The sequence below is a fragment of the Sarcophilus harrisii genome, chromosome 4, assembly GCF_902635505.1.
Source record: "Sarcophilus harrisii chromosome 4, mSarHar1.11, whole genome shotgun sequence".
In the NCBI taxonomy this organism is placed as follows: Eukaryota; Metazoa; Chordata; class Mammalia; order Dasyuromorphia; family Dasyuridae; genus Sarcophilus; species Sarcophilus harrisii.
The window spans coordinates 99,572,145-99,599,611 of record NC_045429.1 but is presented as its reverse complement, the minus strand read 5'-3'; the positions used below and the strand labels follow the sequence as shown (position 1 = coordinate 99,599,611).

The 27,467-nt window shown below is 42.5% G+C and overlaps 1 protein-coding gene across 1 annotated transcript in view; it reads right to left on the bottom strand.

The window, feature by feature from the left end:
• Positions 1-2,818: 2,818 nt before the first annotated feature.
• The window catches only part of CDK18 (cyclin dependent kinase 18), a 51,625-nt gene continuing 26,976 nt past the window's right edge, over positions 2,819-27,467 (bottom strand). The window contains exons 2-16 of the mRNA XM_031937232.1: positions 23,892-24,044; positions 23,355-23,515; positions 22,138-22,263; positions 20,640-20,696; positions 19,154-19,268; positions 18,783-18,877; positions 18,229-18,291; positions 14,260-14,383; positions 13,961-14,081; positions 9,989-10,086; positions 9,693-9,798; positions 9,016-9,058; positions 8,453-8,543; positions 5,568-5,645; positions 2,819-4,919 (exon numbers count right to left, since the gene is read on the bottom strand). Of these exons, the coding sequence (XP_031793092.1) occupies positions 4,885-4,919; positions 5,568-5,645; positions 8,453-8,543; positions 9,016-9,058; positions 9,693-9,798; positions 9,989-10,086; positions 13,961-14,081; positions 14,260-14,383; positions 18,229-18,291; positions 18,783-18,877; positions 19,154-19,268; positions 20,640-20,696; positions 22,138-22,263; positions 23,355-23,515; positions 23,892-24,015 (1,437 nt within the window). The 5' untranslated portion in view covers positions 24,016-24,044 and the 3' untranslated portion in view covers positions 2,819-4,884. The remainder of the gene's footprint in view (positions 4,920-5,567; positions 5,646-8,452; positions 8,544-9,015; positions 9,059-9,692; positions 9,799-9,988; positions 10,087-13,960; positions 14,082-14,259; positions 14,384-18,228; positions 18,292-18,782; positions 18,878-19,153; positions 19,269-20,639; positions 20,697-22,137; positions 22,264-23,354; positions 23,516-23,891; positions 24,045-27,467) is intronic.

Sequence of the window (27,467 nt, the reverse complement as noted above, 5' to 3'; positions counted from 1 at the left end):
CTAAACTCCTCATATAAGTTCTCTATAATTCATGCCCTTTCTTCCTCCATTCTCCTTAATTCTCTGCAGTCTGGCTTCCAACCTCATCATTCAGCTAAAATTCTTTCCTTCAGTTACCAGTGATTTTTTTATTGACAAACCTAATGACTTTTTCTTGATCCTCATCCTTCTTGACCTTTTTGCAGCTTTTGACACTATTGAGTATATCTATCTTCTCTCTAGATTTTCTTAAGCTCTCCACTAGTCTATGAACTACTCAAAGACAGATTTTTTTTTATATCCCCAGAACTCTTGGGACATAGTAGGTACTTAATACATGCTTATTGATTCAAATTGAATGATTTGACTCAGGGACATTTGCTTAGTCCTATGTCGTTTAATATTTTTATCAGTCACTTAAAAGAGAACATAGATGGCTGTCCTTTCTGATTTGCAGATGATGCAAAACTGGAAAACACTCTCAGTGACAGGATCACAAATCAAAATTATACTGACTTTGGGCTAAATCTAATAAACTGAAATTTTAAAATCTCATGCAAGTTTTTTTAAGTCAGTTTCTCAAATACAATATTGTAGAGGCATGGCTAGACATCACTATTCAGCCGAAAAAGAGATTTCCTTTTTTTAAAATGAATAGTAAATTCAGTATGACTCATTGGGATATAATGCTAGTGAAGAAAGCTAATTCAGTATTGAACTGCACTGAGATATAGCTTTCAGAACTAAGAAAAAAATTGTCTAAATACTACCTTGATGACAAGCTTACTTATATTGTGTTTGGTCCTAGTTTTCATGTTTTAAGAAAGACTCTTTGATAAACAAGGATCCATACAAAAGAAGGCAATGAGTACTGGGAAGAGGCTCAAATTCATGCTATTTGAAGATCAAAGGAAGGCATTTACCATTTTCCTTTTTTATCAACAGCCAATCTACTAAGTGTAAGATAGTACTTCAGAAGTGTTGTAGTTTGCATATCTCTAACCAGTGATTTAGAACATTTTTTTCATGTGGACACCAATAGTTTGGATTTCTTCCACTGAAAACCATTCCTCAACTGGGGAATGGTTCTTATTCTCATAAACTTGACTCAATTCCCTATAAATCTTGGAAATGACATCTTTATCAGAAAAACTTGCCGAATATCCCTGAATTTCCTGCTTCTCCTCTAATTTAGTTGCATTGATTTTGTTTGTGCAATTTAAAAAATTTCTATGTAATAAAAATTATCCCTTTTATCTCCCACAAACCTGTCTCATTTACTTCTAATTCTTCTGACTGGGGATATTCTCGAGAAGACACAGAAAGTACTTGATAGCTATTTCCACAGATTTAAATAAGTCATAAAACCTGGGAGAGAGATTAATATTGTTCTGTTTAGCTCTGGAGGGAATAATTAGTAACAATGTGCGGAAATCACAAAGAGGCAAATATAGATTTTTTTGAATGGGGGAAAAACAATCAAAATACCTACTGTGAATAATTATAGAATCATCCAAAGGTAGAATGGGCTGCCTCAGGAAGTGGGTATTTCCCCTTCACTAGATATCTTCAAGCCAAAGCTGGGAGATCCTTTGGAGAGGGGATTTATGGTCAGGTAAGGATTAGACTGAATGACCTCTGAGATTCTGTTACTATTAATACCTCTCTGCTCCCAGATTTTTCCTTTTTCTATACATAGAACATATAGCTGCCACAAATGCCTTTCCTAAGGTCCGACCACCCCAATCACCTCTGCTTAAAACATTCAGTGGTTCTCTATCATCCCTTGCTTGGATAAACTAAAATGTCTTTTGCTTGGTTTATGAAGCTCCATAATCTGGTTTTAACTCCCTTTCTAGCTTCATTTCCCATCATTCCCACCTCCTTCTCAAATAGTGTTCCAGCCAAACTGAACTCATTTCCCAAATTTAATGTACCATTTCCCATCTCTCAGCTTTTGCTTAATCAAAGCACACTTTCTTCTTTCTTTTCCAACTTCTTCCCTCTGAATTCTTTTCTATCAATGAGAGAGCATGAGGGGAGTGGAAACAACCCTGGATTTGGAAACAGGGACCTTCGGTTCAAATTCCAGTTCTGATATTTAAGATCTTCATGACCCAGACAAGTTACTCTTTAGGTGAAAATTTCCTAATCTTATTAGATGAAAGGATTGGGTTAGGTGATCTCTAAAATATCTTCCAACTCTCATCCTTCAAAGTTCAGTGTGAATGTACATCTTCCCAATTATTCACATTTTCTCATTTCACATTCCCCTGTATCTATCTGTGTTGTTTCCTGAGTAGAAGCTCCATGAAGGCAGGACTGTTTAATTTTTGTCTTGCTATCCCCAGTACCTGGTAGATAACTCTGTATATAGTAGGAACTTAATAAAAATTTGCTCATAGACTATATGTAAACAGGGAAATGAATACCAGGTTGTTGGAAGAAAGAAAGACATGGTACAATGAAAGGAGCACAGGACCTGTCCAGAGGAACTGGGTCCATATCCCAGTTCTTGACACGACTCATGTGATCTTAGGCAAATCATTTCACCTACCTAGAGTCTCATTTTTTTCAAGCTGTAAAACAAAAGTTGCAAAAGACTTAGATGACCTCTTGGGTCTTCTAAGACCTATCCTCCCTATTATCATAAGTATTTGTGCTATGTCAGTTTTCCCATTGGATTGTAAGTTCACTCTATGTCCAGGGTCTGTCCTAGCCCAATTCTTATATAAATTGCTACTGAACGAATGAATGAATGAATACCCTTGATACAATGAGTAGTGACCCAGAAGCTATGTTAGTTCTTGCTTTCGTTTCTCCAAGTCATCACACCCACTTCAGACATGATGATTTATTTCTGGCCCTTTGCGTGGTTGCATTCACAAAACATCAGGTCAAGGTGTCAGGGAACCCTCCTTGTAGAAAAGGCCTCAAGATATACAAAAATCAAATTCTCTCTTCATTAAAAAAAAAGACCTGCATAGACCCCGACACCCACCCACACTCTTCACACATTCACACATCTTTCCCCTTTCTTTGGAATCAGCCTGCTAAAAAATCACCTTGTCTTCAAGGGATCATTTGCTTCTTTTTTGTACAATATGAGTTAAATAGATTATCTGTCTTTGCACTGAGTCACAGGACAGGAGACGGACGTTCACAGTACAGTTCAGGGAGGGAGGGGAGAAGGGGTAGTCCCCAGGTCCTCTCTCTGGGGAGAAGCAAGGCAGGAGAAACATGGCTCAAAGGGGTTGGTACTTTGGTGGAGCAGGGGGTTGGTGATGGGAATTCAGGGATATGGAGGATGGTTCTCAATACCTCACATGGCACAGAGGCGGGATGACATTTCCCTGTTAAGGATGCAGAGAATGAAAGACTTGGACTGGGGAAATGGAATGGGGTGAGAAAGATAGTGCATATGTCCATTTACCAGATCCATTTACCCGTTCTAAAAAAGTGTTCCAAGTTTAGATTGCTCTTGAGGGTAAATAATTAGCCTTAGTGGCAGGGGGAATGTTGGAAGGAAGAGGCAGGACCCTTCTTAGAGGCCAGTCCTAGGTCAGGAAAATCCTTATCCTTCCCATGACTGAGGCTTTTGCTGGCCCCATGATTGGTTCTGTGACTGTTGCTGCCCTTGACCATCCTCTGGGGCAGCCTTATACACAGAAGATGGTCAGGGGCTCAGTGACAGCCCAGGACCCAGAGCCAAGTGGAGCAAGACCAGATATTGAAGGGGTAGTATGAGCTAAAGAGGCCTGATGGCCCAGGGGGACCCTGGCTCCCGAGAACACAGAGATCAGGATTAACCTGGCTGCCTTCTGCCCTGACCCCTGTGGCGGGCATGGGGGAAGGAGCAGCTAGGATCAGATGCTCATATTCTGATGCTGTTAAGAAAGGAAGATTAGGGATGGTCCACAGAGGCAGGGCCACTGGAAGGAGATTTCCTGGAAGCAATGAGTTCTCTCCTACTGGTCAGTTTAAGGAAGTTCCATTCAAACTGGATGGAAACAGGTACTTACTGGGGCAGCCTTTTACTATATTTGGTATTAGAGGGAGATGCCATCCAGTGGAGACTGCTGGGCACTATACCCTGTCAGAAGGGGAGAAGCACATAGCCTTGGAGGCAGTTAACAGGGCCCAGTGGTGGGGAATGGGGCAGGGGGAAGGGGAGACTTGGGGGTCCAATCATGGCTGGGGCTGCCAACTTCCCCCAGACTGGAGAGGGAAGCTGGTGGGGGTGAGGGAACAAGGACCTTTGGCACAGAGAGAAGTGCCCAGGATTTTTGGGTCCTGGGGAGGTGAGAACATTCCTTTTTCTAATTGTAAGGGATAAAAGAAACTGGGGTGTCAGGGATTGAGGAAAGCTATTTCAGCCTTGAAGGTACCAACGAGCCTACAATTAGCCCTGCTTATGTCAGGGGTATCAGCCAAAATCTGCCTGGTCAGAAGGGCCTTGTGCAGAGGAACCTCCAATCCAGGAGAGGTGGGGAATAGGGGCCAGCCAGTGCTCCATTTGGGATGTTCCATCTTCCCCCAGCTGAGCACAGATGGAAGAATCCTGGCCTTTCTTTTCTTGCCTCGTTTGCTAGCTTGGCCCACCAGGCTGGAGCTGGGGTAACCCCCCTTTGAGATATCCTTCCAAACCACAGTGCTCACACCCTGGGGAAAAGAAGCTGGGGGATGGATCCAGGAGTTCAGAACCCCCACAAGAGGGTTCTTGAAAGGAAGGGGAGGGGACACACCAGCAGCCAACAGGGCTAATGGACTTCCCTCCCATTCAGCTGGGACCCCCCTCCAATTCTCTATAGGCAACTCTGGGCCCCTAAGCCCAGCCATAGACAGTTATGCTGGGTACGTCTCATCACTTTTGTGGCCTGTGGTGTGGGGATGGGGACATCTAGCTCAGAAGATGCTCTGTCTTCGATTCTTTCCTCGGCCTGAAAGACAAAAGAGGGGAGAAAAACAGAGGGTGAAATCAATAAGGAACCTGGATTCAGGAAAATAAAAACTTAACTTCTCAAAATGAGAAACTGGACCCTGGGATAAAGGATATGGAAATCGGAAGCAATGAAGTTAATGAAGGAATGTGCTCCAGGAACTACCCAAGAAAACAGGCCTTTCTACAGGGCCTAGGATACCAAAGTACCAAGAAGATCTCAGGATCAAGTGAGCTCCTCCACAGGGGATCTCCCAACCCAGCAATCTAGAGGAGCTCTAGTGTGTTTATTGACAGAGGGGTGTCTCTGCATATTCATTAGGCAGGATTAATTGGGAGCCCTACTGGGTAGGATTTACTCTGTTGGTAGAGGAGATCTCGATTTAGGGTCCAGGGAGAAACTGAGGAAAGATCGAGCACCTGGATAGGGAGGAAGGAGTTGGAAAATGAGATGAGACACACTAACCCACTCCCTCAAACAAGCTGCTGTTTAGGAGACTCTGCAAACCTCCATGAGATGCATGGGGAACTTACATAAGATCAACTCTTCCTCCTAGACAGAGGACTAGGTATTGACTGAAACAGCTCATGGGATCACAACTGAGCGACAGATTTGGGGGAGGAGGGCATGGAAAATAAGGGATGTTACCTGACTGCTGGAAGGATAGACCCCGGTAACCTGGATCTTTCTGGAGCTGAATTTCCTTCAGAGAGAAGATGGAGGCAGCTGTGGGGTAACAAGAGACAGAAGAGGAATGGGAGGAACAAAAGGAGAGGGAAAGGAAGATAATTAGCATTTATATAACACCTACTGTATGTCAGCCACCGCACTGAGAAACTGATTTGAATGTCACAGTAACCCTAGGAGGTAGATGCCTTTATAATCCCCATTTTGCCAAGGAGAAACTGAAGCAACCAGAGATCAAGTCACTTGGCCTGGGGACAAGCTGGGGGGTCAGTCTCACAAAATTGGATATACCAGAAAGCATCCCCAGAGTGCTTCCAGTGGGCACCTCAGTCTGTTCCTACCTGTAGCCCTTCCTATACCCATAAGTTCTACCCTTATCCTTCACTCAACCTCTTTAACAAGTGGTTATTAAGCACCCACTATGTGCCAGCTGCTGCAGGGGCACCAAGGTGGGAGAACCTGCCTTTCCAGGAGCTCATGGAAGGTATTTAGTTGGTTGGTTCACAGATCTAGGACTGGAAGCGTTTGTAGAGATCTGGTCTGACTCAGTCTTTCTGCAAATGAGGACAGTGGAGTTGAGGGAAGGGAAAGTTGCCCATTGATGGAAGATTAGCTGGAGATAATCCCTTCATGTCTCCTCTCCTAGTTTGCTTGGTCAGGCTGGAAATAGGGGCATTCAGCTGTAGGGAATCATTAACCAGGGTGGTCAAGTTCCAGGGACTGGGGAGAAGGTGGCAAGGAGGCAGGGGACAGAGGAGCAGGTCTGTCTCACAAGGTTGGAGATGGCCCTGCCCACATCCAGGACCTGTCCTAGGTCTTAGCTGTGGATGGGAGAGAGAAAGGGACATGTAAATGTGCACTATATATGAGTTCTCCTGGAAACTGCGGGCTGAAGTCAAACGCAACAAAGAATGAGTGCTTGGAAAAATACACATGATAGGGAAGCTAGGTAGCAAAATGGAGAAAACACAGTCATGATGTCAGGAGGACCTGAGTTCAAATCTGGCTTCAGACACTCCCAAACTGTGTAACCCTAGGCAAGTCACTTAACCTTAATTCCCATCCCCCCAAAAAAAAGAAATATGGAAAAATTTATGTGGAAAAAAATAGTAAATAAAGGACACAAAACCAGCTGGTGAGCATATATACCAGCGATGGAAAAGAAAAAGAGACGAACTCTAAGGGAAAGGAAAGAGACAATGGAAAGATAAAATAGGAGAAAGAGCCTGAGATGTTAACAATTTGTATGATTATGGGCATTTCTTTAAACTTCAAATAGTTTCACATGTAAGCAAAATTGTTTTTATTACTGTTTAAAGTAAAATTCATAATGAATTACATATATTAAAAAGAATCCAGAGATCAAGGAGAGTATAGTGAGGAACTAGAGTTTAGAGACTAGAGAGTTAGCCTCAGACACAGAGAGACCAGGGTTCAAGTGTGACTTCTAACACTTAGTGGGATCCTGAGCAAGTCCCTTAGTTAACTGGTCCTCCATCCCCCGGCCAATCCCTTTGGCCATTCTGTTGGTCAGGGCTTCTCTCAGGATGCCTTTCAGAATATTGGATGTCTTTTGATTCCAGCTAAAGGAAACCTTCCAGCTTTGCTTAATTACATTTTTCTCATCCGGCATGTGTAGGATGGCACATGTCTTATTTGCAAAACAAACTAAAATTGCACAAGCCCCATTATCTTAAGTGACTTAAAATCCACAAAGAATTTAACAAAAAAGTCTGCCCTTGTTAAAAGGAAATTCTGCATGTCAAGCCAATCTACAGACTCTCCCTTAAGGTCAATTTAAATGTACAGGGGCCATCATTCTTCACTGGCAGGGAAAACTGTATTGCTAACACATGTGTGTTACACACACACACACACACACACACACACACAGGCTGAGAACTGGAGATGAGAGCAGAGACCCTGGTGCAGGTCTCTTTCTCAAGAGGGATTCCCTATGAAAATCCAGCTCAGATTTCCCCAGACTTCCCCTCCCCTCCCCTTCTTCTCCTTCTTTTCCTATCCTACCCCTGTCAAATTCCTATCCCTCCCAAAATAGAGAAATCTCAGCTAATCATATAAAAAACAAATCGAAAGAAACTGAAGACTATATAGTTATGAAGAAGGTTGACTCTGGAGAAAGACTGGGGGGGTGGGGGTGGAGAAAGCACTTTCCTTCCTTCCTTCCTTCCTTATGAGATGAGGATCTACAGGTACAGAATTTTGCATATATTGAAGTGTGTGGGTTAGGCCTATTGATTTACATTTTTTTTCTTTTTAAATCTTTGTTTACAAAGGATGGATTTCTGGGGAGGAGAAGAAGGATTTTATTTGGAAGTGAATGCAAGGTAGAAAACAAAAGGCATCGATATCAGTGCTTAGGACAATATCTAGCACTCAGGAGGCATTTAATAAAAACTTGTTGACAGATCATTAAAAATAAGATAATCTCCTCTTTTTCAAGAGAAAGGATGTTAGAGCTGGAAGTAACCTTACAGACAATCTTAGTCCAGTCCTTATATTTTACAATGAAAGAAACTGAGATCTTGAGAAGGAAAATGACTTGCTGGAAGTTCCATAGCTCAAGACAGAATGAATAAACGTTTGGCTTACAGTCCTTAGTTCTTTCCACAAAAACATCCTACTCTTGATACAGAGCCCTGTAGGGCCTTATGGGATCATGTGTTTAGACCTGGAAGACCTCCGTTTTTTAACAGATGAGGAAACTGAGGCACGGGGCAATTAAAAGAACTGTTCAGGGTCACACATTTTATAAGCGTTTGAGACAGTGACTATAAGTCCAATGCCTGTGTACTCTGCCATGCCAACTTTTTAGACCCACTTACTGTCAGGGAGTTGGTGCACACGCTCCCCCAGGGGACCAAAGTAAGGGTGTCTCAGGGCTTCCTCCGCCGATATCCGATTCTTGGCTTCATACTGAAAAGCAAAAGGTCAAAGAAATAAGACCAGGAATGTAGGGAAGGTGATTAGGGAGCAGCAGGGACAAAGGTGCAAAGGTCTCAAATGGCCAGAGAGAAGGGACAGGTGGGATTAAATGTTTTCTAGGCCATGGGCCACAGGATTCAAAGCTTGAAGGATCAAGGATCACCTAGTTCAATATATGTATGTTATTGTATTTTTATTGTAAGGAAGTTGAGGCTGGGAGGGGAAAGAGATTTGTCTCTAGTGCAAATAGTGGAGTCGGGTTTCTCGACTCTAGATTTAGACTTTCTACTACCCCACACTTTCTCTGGATGAATCCTGGTGGTCCAAGGCACAGGGAGGATATTCCTTGGAATGGGGAGGATGAGACCCAGAGGAGGCAGTGTTCAGGGCCCATCCAATTCTTTGAAGTTTCAGGTTTGATTTGCCTGCTACTCTTGGACCCCAAAGTTGGGAAGCCACTCACCAGGAGGAGACTGGTAAGTAGATCAATGCCATCTGTGTCCAACCTGTAACATAACAATGTCCAGATGTTGAGGGGGGAAGAGTGAGCTGACAGAGGCCCTGTTCACCCACCATTTAAGCCTCATAGCACAAGGTTCAGGAGCCAAGGTCCAAACCATCCCACGTCCACCTTGGGCCCAGGATCACAGACTAAGAGTTGGAGGGGAACTCAGAAGTCACTGAGTTCAATCCCTACTTGAAGGATGAATCCCTTCTGCAATATAATGGTCATCCAGTTTAAAGGCTTCCAAAGACCTAGCTGACTTTTGTTAGATTCCTTTTTTATAGTAAAAACATATCTGCCTCTATAACTGTTATTCATTGACCAACTGGTTCTGTATTCTGACAGAAACCTTGTTTAACAAAGGTTATATATGCTGGGGGACGACAAAGATACTTGTGTCTAATTTCCAGCTATAGGACAATAGTTTAACTGGACTTTGGTTCTACCTACTTTATGGAATTGATGCTATCTTCTTGCAAAAGATCTAAGATCTTTTGAGGGCAGGATTGTGTTGCTTTCTTGTATTTCTTACCCCAGTCCTTGACACATAATAAGCATTGAATAAATGTGTGATCTATCTCTCTGTTGGTTAATTATTTCACAGCAGGAAGGGTAGGGATTGGCTTGGTGGGTACCTGGGAGCGTGGTTGATGAGCGGCTGGGGTTTGTAGCGGGGGAAATTGTAGGCTCGGAATTCGGGCAGGGATGTCACTCCTGGCCAGGTGTCCTCCGTGGGAGTCCCTAAAGAAATGACAAGGCGGGGGGTGGGGGAATTGAGAATCAACAGAAAAGGGAAGGGCCAAGCATAGAGGAACACAGACAGCTCTATGGGACCCACGGAGATCTTGCCCAGGTTCGAGAGATGAGATCTTATAAAGGCATCTCTCCTCTCTGCTGATGGCGAGAGGCAGATAACAGGTAGGGCACTCACCAAGCAGGCGGAAGATAAGATGCAATTCTTCCTTGACAGTGGAGCCAGGGAAGATGGGCCTCCCGGTGGCCATCTCGTAGAGGATACAGCCCACACCCCTGTGGGGAAAATTAGGGAGGGAGATCAGGAAAATTAGGGAGGGAGATCACTAGATTCTGATGGAGCCCCGTTTTCCCCAGGGGCGCCATCATGAAGGTCATCCTTTCTGTAATAAACCCACACTGAACCAAGGGATTCCTGTGGGATGGGGATGAGTGGCAGTCAGGGGAAAGAGAGGACTCCATTCAACAGTCATTTTATGTAGATCTTTGTGCTCAATGGGAGAGAAATAGGAGATGCAGAGTTTAGCTAAAACTGGTTTCTGCTCTCAGGGGGCTTACAGTTTACTTCTGCTATTTATTAACTGTGTGATGCTAGGGAAGTAATTTAATGACTTTGTCTAATTTACCCATCTTTAAAATGATAGCATTGAACTGGAGAGCCTTTAAAATTCCTTCTGATTCTAAATCTTGGATCCTAATTCCCAAATCTTGCCTGTAGTAAGGGAGAATAAGCCATCAATATAGATAACTATAATACATATTTTTTTTTAACATCCCATTCATCACAGTTGCTGTTCCAAACTTTCTATTCTTTCCTCAAGCCTCCCATGAGTTCTCTTAACTCCATCCTCTCATCTGATATGTCTTTTAAAAAATTTAACTAAATTTTAAATTTTTATTTATTTTAAACTTTAATAAAATAGTTAAAGAAAAATAAATATTGCCATTGGCACAGTTGAAAATAGGAGAAAATTCGAAATATAAAGCAATAAATTTCCACTTCAAGAAAGCCTATATAATAAAAAAAATACGCATTGTGTTGAGAGCTATCCATCTTTTCTTTGTTTCCTTGTAGATTTTCTTTTGTTCTCTGCCCTGCACTTTCTACTTTATCCTTTTTCCCTTCCCCCGAAAGGCTAATTAAGCACAGACGTATATATGTATATGTGCATTGCATACTTATATACATACATGTAACACATATATCTATAATTACACACAAACATTCATATGCATCTATGTAAGATAATACTACGTTTGCCTGTCTTGTTTCTTTGAAGGTGGGTAACATCTTCTTTCATAAGTGCAAGTCTTTCCATATTTTTCTAACTCCACAATTCATTTCCTACCCTATAGCAATATTCCAACCTTACACTATCTAGTTATTTAAAATAGTCTAAACAATATTAATATGCTTGACATATAATATAGTGCCCCTATTTTCTCTTTTGATTAAATTTGTTTTAGCTTTAATCTTGTGTGAGATTATGATTATCATCCCTGCTTTTTGCAAGATAAATTCCATTCCTGATCTTTATTTTATGTTTGTGTGTATTTGTTATTTTCTCTTCTTCCTAACTCCTATACTTTATTTCTACCCGTTACCCTGCCTCCCTATTACTTAACTTGTCCCCCTTTCCAAGGATCTCTTCCTTATCCCCCCATCCTATCCCTCTTAATTCCATGCCCATTAATCTACACACCCTTCTATACTCTTCCCCTTTTCCCATTCCCTCACATTCTTATTTCTTTATAAATTCAAAAGATTTTGATTCTCTGCTAAATGCATATGTTGTTCTCTCTTTTACTCAGATCTGATGTGAGTAGTCTAACTGGAGAGAGTCTCCCCTCAGCCACAGGAATTGTCATGTCCCAGAGAGTATGGGAAGTTAGGAATCCAAGGTGGGAAGAGTGAGGAACCTCTGCTGACAAGGGACGCCAGGGCCAGCTTTACTGCTGAGACACAGGGCTGGGTGAGAAGGAACCAGACATACGTGGTGCTTACTTTGGGCATTTATAGGAGGGTGGAGTTGTTGGTTTGGTCTAGGTCTGACCAGAGAACTGAACTGAAGGAGGACCTCCCTTATCATATCCACCTCCATTTTCCCTTAACCTTTTCTTTCTTTCTGAATTTAGAAGACTTTTATTTATTCCCTTCTGTTATATATGTATTGTTTCATTGCTGATAAGAGGATTCCAGAACTACTAGTCCTCCCCCATTTCATTCCTCTTAGTCACTTCTCAAATTTCATTTGTACAAGATAACTTTTTACCTTTCCCTTTATGATTTTTACTTTTCAGAATTTTATCGCACTAAGTTCTACTCCAATCTTTGTTTCATATTACCCAATTACTAATGATAACTTTAAATACACAGTTTACATTTTCATGGATAAAGCATAAACCGTTTGTCCTCATTGAGTGCTTCGAAATTAGTCTTTTTGTTTACCTTATATTTCTCTTTGATCTTGTATGTCAAATTTCCTATTAAGTTTAGATCTTTTTGTCACAAAATTTTGAAAGTCTGGCAATTCATTGAATATACATTTCTTATTCTTTTTGTACAGGATTATATTGAACTTTGCTGAGTATATTTTCGGCCACAAATCCAGTTCTTTTGCTCTCCGATATATAGCGTTCCAGACTTGTATTTTTTTTAATGTAGTTGCCACTAGGTCAAGACCTAGTTATGATTGTGACCCTGCTGTATCTTGTTGCTTGTAATATTTTTTCTTTGACCTGAGGGTTTTGGAATTTGGCTATAATGTTCCTATACAATTTCCTCCTAGGATCTCTTTCAGGTGGTGATCAGTGGATTTTTTCTATTTCTATTTTTCCTTTTTGTTCTAACACCTTAGGACATTTTTCTTTCAATTATCTTTATGTTCATTTTGTTTTTGATCTGTTCTCCAGAACAGTTGTTTTTCTTATAAGGAGTCTCACATTCTCTTCTATTTTCTCATTTTTTATATTTTGTTTTATTAATTCTTAGTCTCTTATAATTTTGCTGGCTTCCCCTTCTAGTTTTCAAGGAATCATTTTCTTTATTAAAATTCTGGATTTCCTTTTCTAATTGGTTGACTTTCTTTTCATAATCTTGTTTCTCTTGGATTGTTCTTATTTTTAAAAAAATTTCCCCCTCTTTCATTTGATTTTTAAAGTCTTTTTTGAGTTCTTCTATGAATTCTTTTGGGCAGGCAACTATTTCAGATTACTCTTTGGGGTAGGAGAGGCTTTTATTGCTCCAATATTCCCTCTGAAGATAAACTTCCATCTTTTCTATTCTCACAGAAACTTTCTATGGCTACTTCTTTCTCCTTTTCCAGTTCACTTTTTTTTTAATTTACAGGAACTTGTTAGTGTAACCACCTCTAGTTCTGGATATGGGGATGGGGCCTCTGGCTTTATTTAGGTCCTCCTTCAGTTCAGTTCTTCTGTCAGACCCAGAACCAAACCACCCTCCTGTAAATGCCTGCAGTCAGCACCAGATGGGTGCTGGCTCCTTCTCCCCCAGGCGAGTGTCTCAGCAGCACAGCTGGTCCTGCCATCCCTTATCAGCAGTTCCTTCACTCTTCCCCACTTAGATTCCCAAATCCCGATAACAATCCCTGAGGCGAGGTTACCTCTCCTGTTAGCCTGGAGGTATTTATACTTCGCCTGAACCATTGGGGATCATTCTTTGGATCTTCAAAGGTATCCCAGGAGGACCACTATTCTGACCTAACACTTGTTTATTGTTAATTACTCTATGTTAGCCAAGAGGCTCTATGTAGTCTCCTTTGCGAGGGAAATCTGGAGAATTTGCAATGTTCTAAACTCTTCCTTGATTTGAGATTATATGACACAATCCTGGTTTCCTTTTGGTTTGAGTCTCTTTTCTAGTTACCTTTGCTGGTTGTTCATCCATGTCATTCTCATTATCCACATTATCAATGTGGAAATTTGTATGATTGTATGCATATAACCTGTATCAGATTGCTTCCTGTCTTGGGGATGGAGGGAGGAAGAAACAAAAATTGGAAATGAAAATCTTAGAAAGGTGCATGTTGAAAACTATCTTTACATGTAATTGGGAAAAAATAAATTATGATTAAGTGAAAAAAATGCCCCTGAAGGCGCCTTCCCCTTCTCTCCTCCTGTTCTCACTTACCACATATCGATGGGAGTAGAATACTCTGTGGAGCCCAGCAGGACATCAGGGGGCCGGTACCACAGGGTCACTACTTCATTGGAGTAGGTCTTGGTGGGCACTGACTTGGCTCGGGCCAGGCCTGGAGACAGAGGTATAACCAAACTGTCTGTCTGATGGAGATATCCTCTGCTTTGCCTGAGTTCCCCCCTACCCCCAGGCTGCCACACAGGAGGGGAGATGGAGCTGCATGTGCCCCTGGCCTGGACCTAGGCCATGGGGGAGCTGTCCCCTCACCCTGGCTGGCTCCTTGCTCTCACCGAAGTCTGCCAGTTTTAGCTCTCCCTTCTCATTGATGAGCAAGTTCTGAGGCTTCAGGTCCCTGTGTAGGATCTTCCGTCGGTGGCAATAGGAGAGTCCCCGGAGCAGCTGGAACATAAAGACCTGAAGAGGGTGGAGAGGGTGGGAGGAGAATGTTCTAAAAGTCCAATCTGGCAAGCTCGACAGTCTCTCGGGGGAAAGTGAGTCATACAGCATCCACGGGTGGGTGTGAGGAGAAGAAAAAATATATAAATGCTAAGAGAAAGTGGATGGCCTCTCATCTACCCTCCATCTGGGGTCCCCCCCGGCCCTGGGGGGCTCTTTGCAGTGGCCAAGACCAGGAAGGGAGGCCATCTTCGGGAGCTACAGCATCAATGACCCCAGAATGTGTGGAGGTGAGGAGAGTTCCCGGAAAGACCTCCCCCTCCTCCTTCTGACATTTATAGAGAGACTTAAGATTTGAAAGGCACTATTTATACACAATCTGATTTGAGGCACTAAGGGAAACAGTGGATAGACTGAGTGTTGGGATCTAGAGTCAGAAATAACCGAGTTTTAATCCTGCCACAGGCCACTAGCTGTGTGACTCTGGACAAGTCACTTCACTGATCAGCCTCAGTTTCCTAATCTATGAAATAGGGATAATAATAGCAGCTAGCTCCCAGATTCCTCGTGAGGATCAAATGAGATAGCATAGGAAAAGGCAGGCAGGCATCGGACAATGAGAAGTTAAATTCTTACTATGTACCAGAGGATACTATGTATCCACCAGCGGGGAGCTATTGTTAGCCATTATGCTGAGATGACAGGAAAAGATAATGATAATTGTTGGAGGGGATGTGGGAAAACTGGGACATTGATGCATTGTTGATGGAACTGTGAAAGGATCCAACCTTTCTGGAGAGAAACTTGGAATTATGCTCAAAGGGTTATCAAATTATGTATACCCAGCAGTGCCCTCACTGGGTCTGTATAGCAAGGAAATTATAAAGGAGGGAAAAGGACCTACAGGTGCGAAAATGTTTGTAGTAGCTCTCTTTGTGGTGACAAAGAATTGGAAAAGGAGTGGATACCCATGGATTGGGGAATGGCTGGACAAGTTGTGGTACATGAAGATAAAGGATCATTATTGTTTTATGAAAAATGATGAACAAGCTTTACACGAACTGATGCTGAGCCTAACAAGCAGAATCAGGAATACATTGTACACAATAATGGCAAGAACAAGCGATCAGCTATGAAAGGCTTGGTGCTTCTCAGTGGTTCAGTGATCCCAAGCAGTCCCAAAACACTTTGGACAGAAAACGCCATTTGCATCCAGAGAGAGAACTAAGGAGACTGAATGGGAATCAACACATGCCGTGCTCACTTCTTTTTTCTGTTTTTTTTTTTTTTTAATTATCTCTCCCATGGTTTTTCCCTTTTGTTCTGACTTTTCTCCAACCTGATTCATAAAGCGAGGTGTGTTAAAAAATAAATTTACTGATCCAACCTCGGACGCTTAATGCTACCTGGCTGTGTGACCCTCGGCAAGTCACTCAACCCCAAGTTCCTCAGCCAAAAAAATAAATAAATAAATAAATTAACTTATTACATAAAAAAGTGTTATCCATTGTGATTCTCATTCTTAGAGCCTGGCGACAACCCTGTATAGTAGGTATTCCAGACATTATTGCTTCATTTTTTGATGAGGAAACAGAACAAAAAGAGCTGGAGGACTTGTTCCGAGAAGGGCTCGGACGCACACTGAGCAAACAGAACCCAAGTTTTCCCAACAGCAAATACAACACTCAGCCACGTGGCTTCTCCACCAGCAGGGGTCAGATGTATGCAGGGGAGGGAAGGGGGGAGAGGGACAAGGCAAGAAAAACTGCTTTAAATGAAAGAGACTGGCGGCTGAAACCCCCCCACACACACATACCTGACAAACGCACAACACCCCAGCCAGGGGAGCGGCTCTTCCCCACGAGCCCCTCAGGAGGCTGCGAATTTATTTCAAAGATGCGGCTTTTGCAGTCGTCGCTTTGGAAAATCCTTGGGACTCCTTGTCAGCAAATGCTTTTGAATATATTGTTTTTTCTATTTCTACTCTATTTTTTATCATTTCTATCTTTGGAATATATTTTTTATTTCTATCTTTGGGATATATTTAGCAGTGGCAAATCTTTCTATCCCAGAGGAGAGTTTCTCTCAAAAGAAAAGATAAAAAAGTCATGCGGCACTAAGTTGGGTGATATAGTAATACTAATATTATTAATAGTAATTCTTAATTATTATTAATTAATTGTTTATTACTTTAATTAATTATTACTATTAATTAAGTAAACAGTAATATAATTGACAGTAATAGTAAAAATGTTAATATTATTAATAATAGTAAGAGAGTAATATTAAGACCAATAAGAATAGCATCTGCTATGTGTTAGGCAGTATATCACATGTTTTATGAATGTTGTCTCATTTGATTCTCATAATAATAGAATTATTATTCTATCTTACTGTTAAAGAAAAGGAGATGGAGCGTAAATGGTGTTGTGAATAAGGTAAGTGATCTTCCTGGGTATCCAAAATAAGCCATGACTACAAAGCAATGGACCATTCTTTTCTGTCCTGGAAAATGAGAAAAGAGCTCGAGGTAGAGACCACCAGGGTCAAACCTTATTTCTGACCCCGTTAGCTGTGAGCGCGGGTTTCTGCTGGCATTCAGGTTCTCATGCGTAATAGCATCCTATTTGTCAAATGTTGGTGTGAAGGTGAGAGGAGAAAGAGCAGGCTCCAAAGACCTTAAATGTTTGCAAATAAATGTTAGTGACTATTATTAGTAGGATGGCGGGTGGAACAAGGATAGAATGCTGAACCCGGAGCTAGGAAAATTCACCTTCCTGGATTCAGTCTGTCCTCAGACACTAGCTGTGTGACCCTGGGCAAGTCATTTAACCCTGTTTGCCTCAGTTTCCTTCTCTGTAAAATGAGCTGGAGAAGGAAATGGGAAACCCCTCCAGAATGTTTGCTGAGAAAACCCCAAATGGGATCTCAGAGTTGAGCATGACTGAAATGATTGAACAATTATTATTCTGGAGTTCATCGGCACCTCTAAGGGTTGTTCCTCAAACAACTGAACCAACAGTAACAAAACTGAAATATGAGTAGTGCTTCTCCGGCTCATTTGGATTTATAAGCTCTGGCATATTATATTAATTGTTTTTAAAAGATCCAAATGAACCGAAGACCAGGGAACCAGTATAACCCATCCATAGATTGCAATATTGGAAATAAAACCAAAGGCTGAGTAATTGTGATGGCCAATCTTAAAGGTAGAGATTAATGAGTGCAGAATGCTACATATACCGTCAAGCAAAAATGAATGACAGTGATTGTGCTTAACTGTCTTTCTTTGTTACAAAGTTAATTGAATATGGAACAAGGGTAACTGGACATATCTAGAAAGTATTTGTAAACAAAAGTCAATAAAGAATGTTTAAAGAAGAAAATTAATGTGTGGAATCGCACATGTTTATTATATAATGGATTACTCACCGTCTGGGGAGGGGGTGGAGGGAAGGGAGGGAGAAAAAAATTTGGAACACGAGTTTTGTGAGGGTAAATGCTGAAAATTGTCTATGTATAAGTTTTGAAAATAAAAAGCTTTTTTTAAAAAAGAAAAAAAATAATGGAATTATTAATAGAGGAGAAATAACAAAAGTGGAAAATAACAAATTCAATTGGGTGCAATCACTCTTGCTTAGCTATTTGCAGAGAATGTATTTCATGGAAGGCATGTTTGGGTATCTAAATTAAAATAAAATAGATGAAGTTTTTAAAGTAAAAAAAATCAGGCTTTTTGCAGCTTGTGACTTGTGTGAGCTGATTGGAGGCAGCTGCAGCAGGGGCTTGCTTCTTCCTGCCTTTCCTTGAGATCTGCTTTGATGAGGGTCTGGGCCTGAGGTTGTGGGGAGGGGGGTCCTTACCTTGACATTGTGCATGCTCATGAGGTTCCCGCAGTGGTCCAAGTAGTGCTTCAAGTCGCTGTCCTAGAACACAGCATCTGGCTTGTACCCACTCCACAACAGTCAGAAGGACCCTGGCACCCCAAGCTCCAGGGCAGGAGGCCTTGGCCAGGCAGAGAGGGGGAGGGGGCTAGAATACTAGGTCCTTGCCCTGTCTCATCTCCAATCCCATCTCATCTTTCTATAGTCTGAAGGATGTGAGTTCCTCCAGAGCTAAAGATTAATGGCTCTCCCAGTGAGGGTCACCCAGAGGAAAGAGAGATAGAAGTAGAGCTGTATGAAGGGACACAATTTCTTTCTTTCCTTCCTTCCTTCCCTCCCTTCTTTCTTTCTTCTCTACTTCCCTTCCCTTCTTCCTCTCTTTTTCTTTCATCCCTTCTCTCCTTCCCTCCTCTTTTCTTCCTTCTTTCCTTTCTTCCACCCTCCCTCCCTTTCTCCTTTCTTTCCTTCTCTTCTTCCCCTCTCCCTTTTTTTCTTCCTCCTTCTCCCTTCTACAAGACCCAGCTCTGTCTTACCAGATATTCAAAGACAAGGGTGAGGGATCGTTCCGTGTGGATCAGGTCGTGCAGGGTTACAATGTTGGCGTGTTTCAGATTTTTCAGCAGCGACACTGCAGGAAGATGGGCACATTTGGGTTTTCCAGGCCCTTTGCCACCCTGCTCACCCTGGGATTTTTCCTGGGCTTGGAGAATGCATACTCAGCCTCAGCACTCACCCACCCCATTACTCCCATCTTCTCTTGGGGGCACAATACCAACTGTCACTCTTCCACCACCACAAACTTCCCTCCCACGTCACAAGGTGGCAAAGCGCCATGCCCCAGGGTGAGGGGTTTCAGGAGGGGCCCTGGTGAGGAGGTGAGGCAGCCAGCCCCAGATGCTTATACCCTCCCGGATGGCAGTGCATGGGGCACCCTCCTCATGCTCCAGTCGGATCTCCTTCAGTGCCACCAGGTTCTCAGTGAGTTTGCTTCGCCCTTTGAAGACGGTGGCATAGGTGCCCTGGAAACAATCAGGGCACAATTCAGGTCCTTGCCCTTCCTGCTCACAGCCTGGAGTGTGACAATGGCTGAGGATTCAAAGCCCCTTCCTTTTGTGCTTTACCTCCAGGCCAATGGAGAACAACACCATAGGACACAAGATTTGGGGCCCCAAATGGGCCATGGGCACCAAGACGGGCATTGGCAGATGGGGCAAGTTATTTCTTTTAAATCAAAATCTCTTTTGCTAGACATATACCCCAAGATGGACAGGGACAAAAAGAAAGATCCCCTATTCATCAAAATATTTATAGTAGTACTTTTTGTAATAACAAAAAAACTGGAAGCAAAATAAATACCCAGTGACTGGGGAGTGGGAAATAAATTACAATACATGAACCTAGTGGACTATTATTATTTTACAAGAAATGATAAATAGGATGAATATAGAGCATAGGGAAATGTATATAAACTAATGCAAAAAGAAGACAAAAAAATAAAATACATAATCACGCTTGCTATAGGGGATGGTTACCTGGGAGAAGGATGCAAATTCAAACAAAGGCAATAAAAAATGAAAAATTTTAAAATGAATTAAAAAATAAAAGCCTTAGATCTGAACCTCATATACTTCAGATCTGTCAGAGGACTTGCTAGATTTACAATGACTCAACACTTAACGAGCAATGTCTCTTCTTAGGGACAAGGGCAGCCTTAATCAATTCTCTATCCTGGAAAGTCCCCCTCAGATCTCCCAAGAATTCCCAGCTCAATTAAGGGAATGCCCATCAATTGGGGAATGACTCAGTAAAACGTGTTATGTGTTTGTGATAATTGTTCTATGGGAAATGACGAGTAGGATGCTCTCAGGGGAAAAAAACAATCTCAAAAGTCCTCCATGAACTCAAATAAAGTGAAATGTACTGTACACAACGTAATAGCAGTGTTCTGGGATGACCAGCTGTAAATGACTTTGCTATTCTCAGCAATACAATGATCCATGACTACTCTGAAGGATTTATGATGAAAAATCCTATCCATACTCAGAGAAGAAAGTGATTGTGTACGAGTAGTTTAAATTATTCTCTCTTTATCTTTTTTTAGAAAAAAAATCTTTTCAAAACTTTTGAGGGTTTTTATTTTCATTATGGTGAGAGATCTGTTTTCTTTCACAACTTGACTTTTATGGAAATGTTTTGTGTAACTTCACATGTGTTTCTTAATTGTAGGTGGGGATAAGGGAGAGAGCCGAGAACTCAAAAATTTTAAAAACAAATGTAAAAAATTGTTTTAAATGGAACTGAAGGAAAATATTAAATACATTAACAAAATAAAATAAGGACAAAAAAAAAGAAATGCCCAGCTCCTCTAAAAGCCCAGCTCAGTCTCTTACCTCTCCTAACTTGTCCAGTTTCACATAAGTTTCCAGTTTCCCAAAGCCGATATCTGACTGGAAAGGGGAGAGAGAGAGAGAGAGATGTCATACTGTAGCTATGCCCTACTAAGTGGCTATCATTAATTTTCTCCATGGTGACCCCACTGACTTCCCACAAATTCCACTCCCTCACTAACATCTCTACCCTAGTGTTATTTCTTCAACCGAAAAGGAAATGAGTCACTCCTAGGTTGTATGGTAGAATAGAGTGCTGGCTTTAGAGTCAAAAAGTTCTTCAAGTCACTTAACCTCACTCAACCTTAGTTTCTTCATCTATAAAATGGGGATTATAATACCATCTACTGCCCAGGATTATGAGCATTGTTTGATTTTATATAAATATATATATATATATACATATATTTATATATATATATACACACACATATTTATATATACACACACACGCGTGTGTGTACATATGTATATATACACATACACATGTATATTTTACATGTACCTGTTATTATGACCATTATTATTATATGTGGAAACTAATGATGCTATGAAAAGGAAGGAAAGATTTTAACAAAGATCTCTAACAAAGAGATCATAAACTCTGGTATGTCTGTTAAATCATCATCATCATCATTTTTCCAGCCTAGCTTTGAATCAGGGAAGAGACCCTCCCCAGGAAACCTGGCTTCCAAGTTCTATCAGCCGGTCTGGTTCTCCCTCAAAATTCACTGAAGGGACCCATTTGCCCTTAAAATAGAGCGGGGGGAGTAACCCAAAGTTCGTATGCAAACTTCTCGTATCCCATGCTAAAGAACTCTGAGGGTCTCTAATTCATCTCCATCTTTCCAGGCTGGGCAATTCAATGGCTTCAGGGGCTGAATGGACTTAGGATTATGAGCCTGGGGTGCAATATTAAAGGAGATTGTGTGGGATAGGGGAAAGACAGGAACTCCTTCTAATGCCTGATCAGTTATTAACTAGATATGTGATTTTGGTCAAGTCATTTAAAGCTCCTGGGTCTTGGTTTTCTTTGCTGAGAAATGAGAAAGCTGGAGTCAGTGTGAACCAGCCAGAGCTCATTATTACAATTTCCGTGTGGGCATTTACACCTTGGAAAATGGCAAATTCTGTAATGGCTTTGTTGATTCTCTGAAAATGGGAGAAAATGTTAATAATGCGCCGTCCCTGCCCACCCCCACCTCCCTCCCCAAAAGCCTGTTGCTAAACATTTTCCAACACAATCTAGCTCTCAATGATCTCTTTTAAAAGGCTTTTCCAAACCTGAGGTTTGTTTTAATGACTATCTATGCCGGTGTCTTGCTTTGACCAGGAGATGGAGCCAGAGGCCAGATTTCCCCAGACAGGGAATTTGCTATCAAGACAGAAAGTGGGGACCCATTCAGCCTCCCCGGCTTCTCCCCCAGGGAAAAATGCAGGCCGAAAGCGGGGCCTTTCGTGGGCCGTTCTGCCCCTCCTCACCCTCTGCGAAGGGACTCACTAGGGATGCCCGGCGGGACATTCTGCTGAGGGGTTTGGGCAGCTCCGGGCTCTCCAGCTGAAGCTTCTGCAAGAACTCTGGTGGCAGGCGGATGTCCATGGGCAGGGAGAGCCGTTTGCTGACATCCTGCTCGGGGACAAAAGTCTCGGGTGAGATCCACAGAACCGGCTCCACAAGGGCTGCAGCCCCAGGTCTCCCGCCAGCATCCTTAGAGACTCGGGACAGGGAGCTCAGTCCTCCCGGGAGCCGGGCCCCAGCACTGCCTCTGAGCAGTGAGGAGCTGGATGACCCATCGGAGCCCGTCTATTCCTATAAAATGAAGGTGAAAAGCAAGCTGGAATAGCGAGGAGCCAAGAAGTGGGCTCGAGGCTCCTCTCTGACACACACTGAAGACTTGGTAAGTCTAGGCTAGCCATAATTTCTCTGTGTCTCCGGGAACTCTCCAGAGCTGTAGGGTGCGAGGAGTTGCTCGTGTGCATCAGCGGAGAGTATTTCCTCCTCTGGGATTCGTTAGACCAAGAGATTGAAAAGAAAAAAAAAAAATGGGAATAGTTGTACTTACATTATTTATTTCACAAAGATGTTGTGAAACTCAAATGGAAAATTTGTGTGAACCTTAAAATATAGTCAATGATTATGGTTTGTAAATATATACAGATAAAAACATGCCCAAATCTTGTGTCTATGGGAACTTGCTGTTGTTCTAGTCAGTTTAGTCATGTCTAATTCTTTATGACTCCATTTGGAGTTTTCTTAGCAAAGATACTGGAGTCTTTTGCCATTTCCTTCTGCAGCTCATTTTACAGATGAGGGTCAACTGACTTTTCCAGAGTCACTCAGCTAGAGCCTGAGCCAGATTTGAACTCAAGTCTTTTTGCAACTGATTAAAATGAAGCTTGAGCTAGAGCTCCAACCCTGGAGTCAGGAGGACCCGAGTTCAAATCTGTTCCCAGACACTTAATAGTCTTGTAACTCTGAAGAAATGATTTCACTTTTGGAAGCCTCAGTTTCCTCACCTGTAAAATGGGATTAATAACAAATCACCTATCTCCCAGGTTGGTAGTGAGGCTCAAAAAAAGTATCCTGCCAAATTTAAAGTGCCCAATAAAAGCTAGTTCTTACTGTGATTATTATGGTGAGGGTCTCCACACACACGTTCTGTGATCCTGCTGAGCTCAGAGCCTACCTTGCATGTAAGCAGGGAGTCTGTCTCTTACCTCCATGGAGAAACGGCGCTGGTTGTGTTTCCGGTAGTGCACACCTGGGGAGGACTGGTTGTGGCTGTCCCCAACTTCCTCTGCCGGGGAGATGGCACTGGGCTCCGGCTGAAAGTCTCCTCCCACCAGGGGGCCAAGTTGCAGGTGCCCTTGGGCTAGGTCTAAGGGGGAAAAGGAGCAGCTCTACCTGGGAAGGTGAGTTTGCCCCAGGCTTCCTCCTCCTCCCTTCCGGAGCAGCGGCACCCCTTCCCCAAGCACAGGGTGGGAGAAGTTTAAGACTGGAGGTGACACCAAGAGGTTGGGACTGAAGTAAAAGGGGCTTGCTAGAGAGGGATCAGGATAACTTGGGTTCGAATGCTGCCTCAGAGACTTACTAATTAAGCCTGTCTGTGCCTCAGTTTCCTCATCTGTGAGAAGGCTAGACTTTTAAGGTCCCTGCTAGCTCTAAATCTCTGAGCCAGGCCCCTGGACACCTATATGAACAAGATGCTCCGGACAGAACCAGAACCGAGAATTACTGAGCCCCAGGGTCCTCACCTTCATTTCGCCGGCTGTTAAGTTGATTGAACTGCTCAGTAAATTCAGCCAGAGACTCCTCGATGGTCTCTGTTCGGGGCACAGAGAGAGAGAAGCGACGCTTGAAATTCTTCATCTTGTTCATGGTCAGCTGGGGCCCCTGGCAGCCAGATCCTGTGTGGGCACAGAGAGACTCTGAGCCAGGTGGGTCAAACCTGCCCCGTCCCCACCCTCCTGCCATTTCTGTACATTTCTACAAGAGAACTGCCCCGTTGACCCTTAGAAGCCCCCTCAGGCACACACTCAGGGCAAAGAGAACAGGTCCTCTGGAAATACAGAACAAGAAAATCTGAGTTCAAATCCCACTCACTGGAACCACGTGGCCCACAAAGCTGCTTCAGATGCTACATATACAGATACACAAATTATGTGTGTGGATTTGTGAATATGTATATGTACAAACACATACATACCATGGGGCAAACCCTAGAACACTCAGGACCTTTACCTTTCAAATGGAGTTAATAATAGCATCTACTTGGAGTTGTTATAAGGATAAAATGAGATAATGTGTGCCAAGTTTTTTGCAAAATATGTGTGTCTGTATATATATATATATATATATATATATATATATATATATACAGACACACATATGTATAAGTCTGTATGTAGACTATATAAACATATATATAGTATGATAGTATACATATGCACACAATATATATCTGTGTGCATATTATTTTGTTATTCGGCTGTGTTTGATTCTTCATGGCTCCATTTGGGCTTTTCTTGGCAGAGATAGTTTGTGATTTCCTTCTCCAACTCATTTTACAGATAAGGAAACTGAGGCAAACTAGGTGAAGTAACTTATAGCTAGTAAGTGTCTGAGGCTAGATTTGGTTCTTTCTCTTTGGGCCTGGCACTCTATTTACTGAGCTACATAACTACCTTGATATTATAAATACATATACACAAATTTGTACGTGTATATGTGCATATATTCATATACGAGTGTCTATGTACACACATAAATACATACACACATGTACATTACATGTATGTGAATTGTCTGTATGTATATACATATACTCACATTGTATAAAAAATACACACATTTGTTGTTTGGTCCAGACCCCTGGGATTTCTTTCGATTCAGATCACAGCTTCTCTGTGGTTACAGTGCGCAGTGGCTTTGAGCACAGAAAGGTCACCTTACCTCTTGCTAGTCACAAAGCCAGTATGTAGCAGAGACAAAGCTTGAACTTGGATGTGACTCTGAGACTAACCCCTCTGATCATTACACAGACAAATTCATTGTCCAGAAAAGCTCCCCAGTGTGGCAGAATAGGCTTCAAATGTAACTGAGAAATGTTCAACAAAATAGATAAAATGCCACATACTTTTAATTTGTAATTTTTCTAAGTCAATATGTGGCCCACGGGGATGTTTTCATTTGGCGCTGATGTCACTGATTAGTTAGCTCCTATGACAGCTGTTATTATTGTTATTATTAGTCTAAATAAAGGGCATTTGTTTCTTTGCTCATGATCTCTATGTGTAAATGCTCTCTTCCCCATCAGCTGAAGATAGCTCCCTGAAGATGCAGACTGCATCTCTGCTCGCCCTGAATTCAGTAATGTTTTCCCTAGCATAACTAGGGCTCTCTAGATCCAATACATGATGCGGACAGGTCTTCTGATCTGTCTTAGCCGATGCAATGGTGTTTCTCTCACAACAATGAGGGAGAGCAGAAGCAAAGAGATGGATGGAATGGGAGAATGTGGACCAGAACGAAGTTGATTCTCCCCTTCCTCTCTGTGATAATTATAGGTCCAAGAGTAATAAAAATAAATGTTCAGGGAGAAAAAGGGTTCAAGAAAAATAAAGAGCCCAGAGAAGGTGGCATGGGAAGAAAGGAGAAAAAGAAAAACTAACAGGTATCATTCTTAACTAAAGGCTTCAGAGCTGAATTAAGAAATCTCAGTGAGAGAGAAAGCAGCTCGGGAGAACCAATCCAGGGAGGCTGTCGGCTAGCTGTGTGACCTTGGACAAGTCACTCTGTCTCGCCTTATTTCCTTGTCTCTAAAATGAGGAGCTTGAATAAGACAATCTCTACAGTCTCTTCCAGATCTTAGAAATCTTTATAGAAGGAAGTTCAGGCAAGCTCCTGTGGACACTGTCCTAACCCCTTGGAGACACTGCCTGCTGTCCCTGTCCAAGGTTCTTCCTTCTTCCATTCCCTTCCTCACTTCTCCCCTCCCTCTCCCACCATTCTCCCTACTGTTTCCAGCTCAGACTGTTTCCTTCTCCCCTCCCCTGGAAAGCTGCCCTGTAGTTTGCCTATGACCCTGGCTCAGATAGTCCTTATCTCTCCAGAGGCCTCTCCTAAACTGAGATAGGTTCCTAAGGGGAGACACTCCACCTCACATCCCCTCTGGGCTTTTACTTTTACAGCAGTCAGGGCCAGTTCCAGACTGGATATTCTCATCCCTACCACTGGCCGTGGTATTGTTGCCATGACAACCAGGCCCCTCCTGGATCCTCTTGGCTTAAGGGATTATGGGTCAGTACCATGTTTGTTTTGCTCGATGATCACACCCCTCTGTCCTCAGCCAACCTAGGGAGGCTCCACTCTCCTGGCCCACAGGAGCTGTTCCCTGCCAATCACTGGGAAAAGACCTCAAACTCCTCCAAGAGGGCTGAAGTCCTACAAGAAAGGATGAAGGAACCTTCAGCTTCAGCTTTCTCTAAATTACAAGGTAGGATCCCCTAATGGGAAGTGATCACTTGACATCATCCTCTGAACTTTGTCCTACACTATATGCAAGGGAAACAGCTGAGTGGTGCAGTGGATAGAACACAAAGCCTAGAGGCACAAAAACTCATCTCCCTTCATTCAAGTGTGGCCTCAGACACTAGCTAAGTGACTTTGGGCAAATCACTTAATTCTGTCTGCCTCAGTTTCCTCATCTGTAAAATGAACTAGAGAAAAAAGTGACAAATCACTCCAGCATCTTCCCTAAGAAAACCCCAAGTGAGGTCACAAAGAGTCAGACCCAATTGAAAATGATTAACTACTACAATATGTAAGGGAGGAAGACTCTGGTTTGTTTGGGAACTTCAAGAACAAACACATAAGAGATCCTCAAGGGTTGGGAAGGGAAAAGTGAGAAGGAGCTCTGGGCTCTCTCAGGTGGTTATTGTTAGATTAAGTCAATCAGGACCTGAAGGGACCTTAAGAAATCCTCTAAATACAATTTCCTCCTTTTACTAAAAGGGAAATTTTCAGAGCCAGAGGAGGATTGATTTGGCAGAGCATGCAAACGGCAGAACCAGGTTCTCGACTTCAAATCTGATGTTATTTTCATTGTCCCTCTATCTTGGTGCTCGAAAAACCCAACATGATGAGGGTAATCCTTTGCTACTATGGAGGATACTGCAAATATGATGTCAGAGGTTCTAACACAGCTCCTGAAGAGAAGCTCCCCAGGCATTCTGAGCAATGACTCCCCAGAGGGAGCGTTTGATTCCTGGAAGGGAACAACCCTCTTTTAAATCACAGAAATCTAGAGGTGGATGGAAGCACTCTATTAT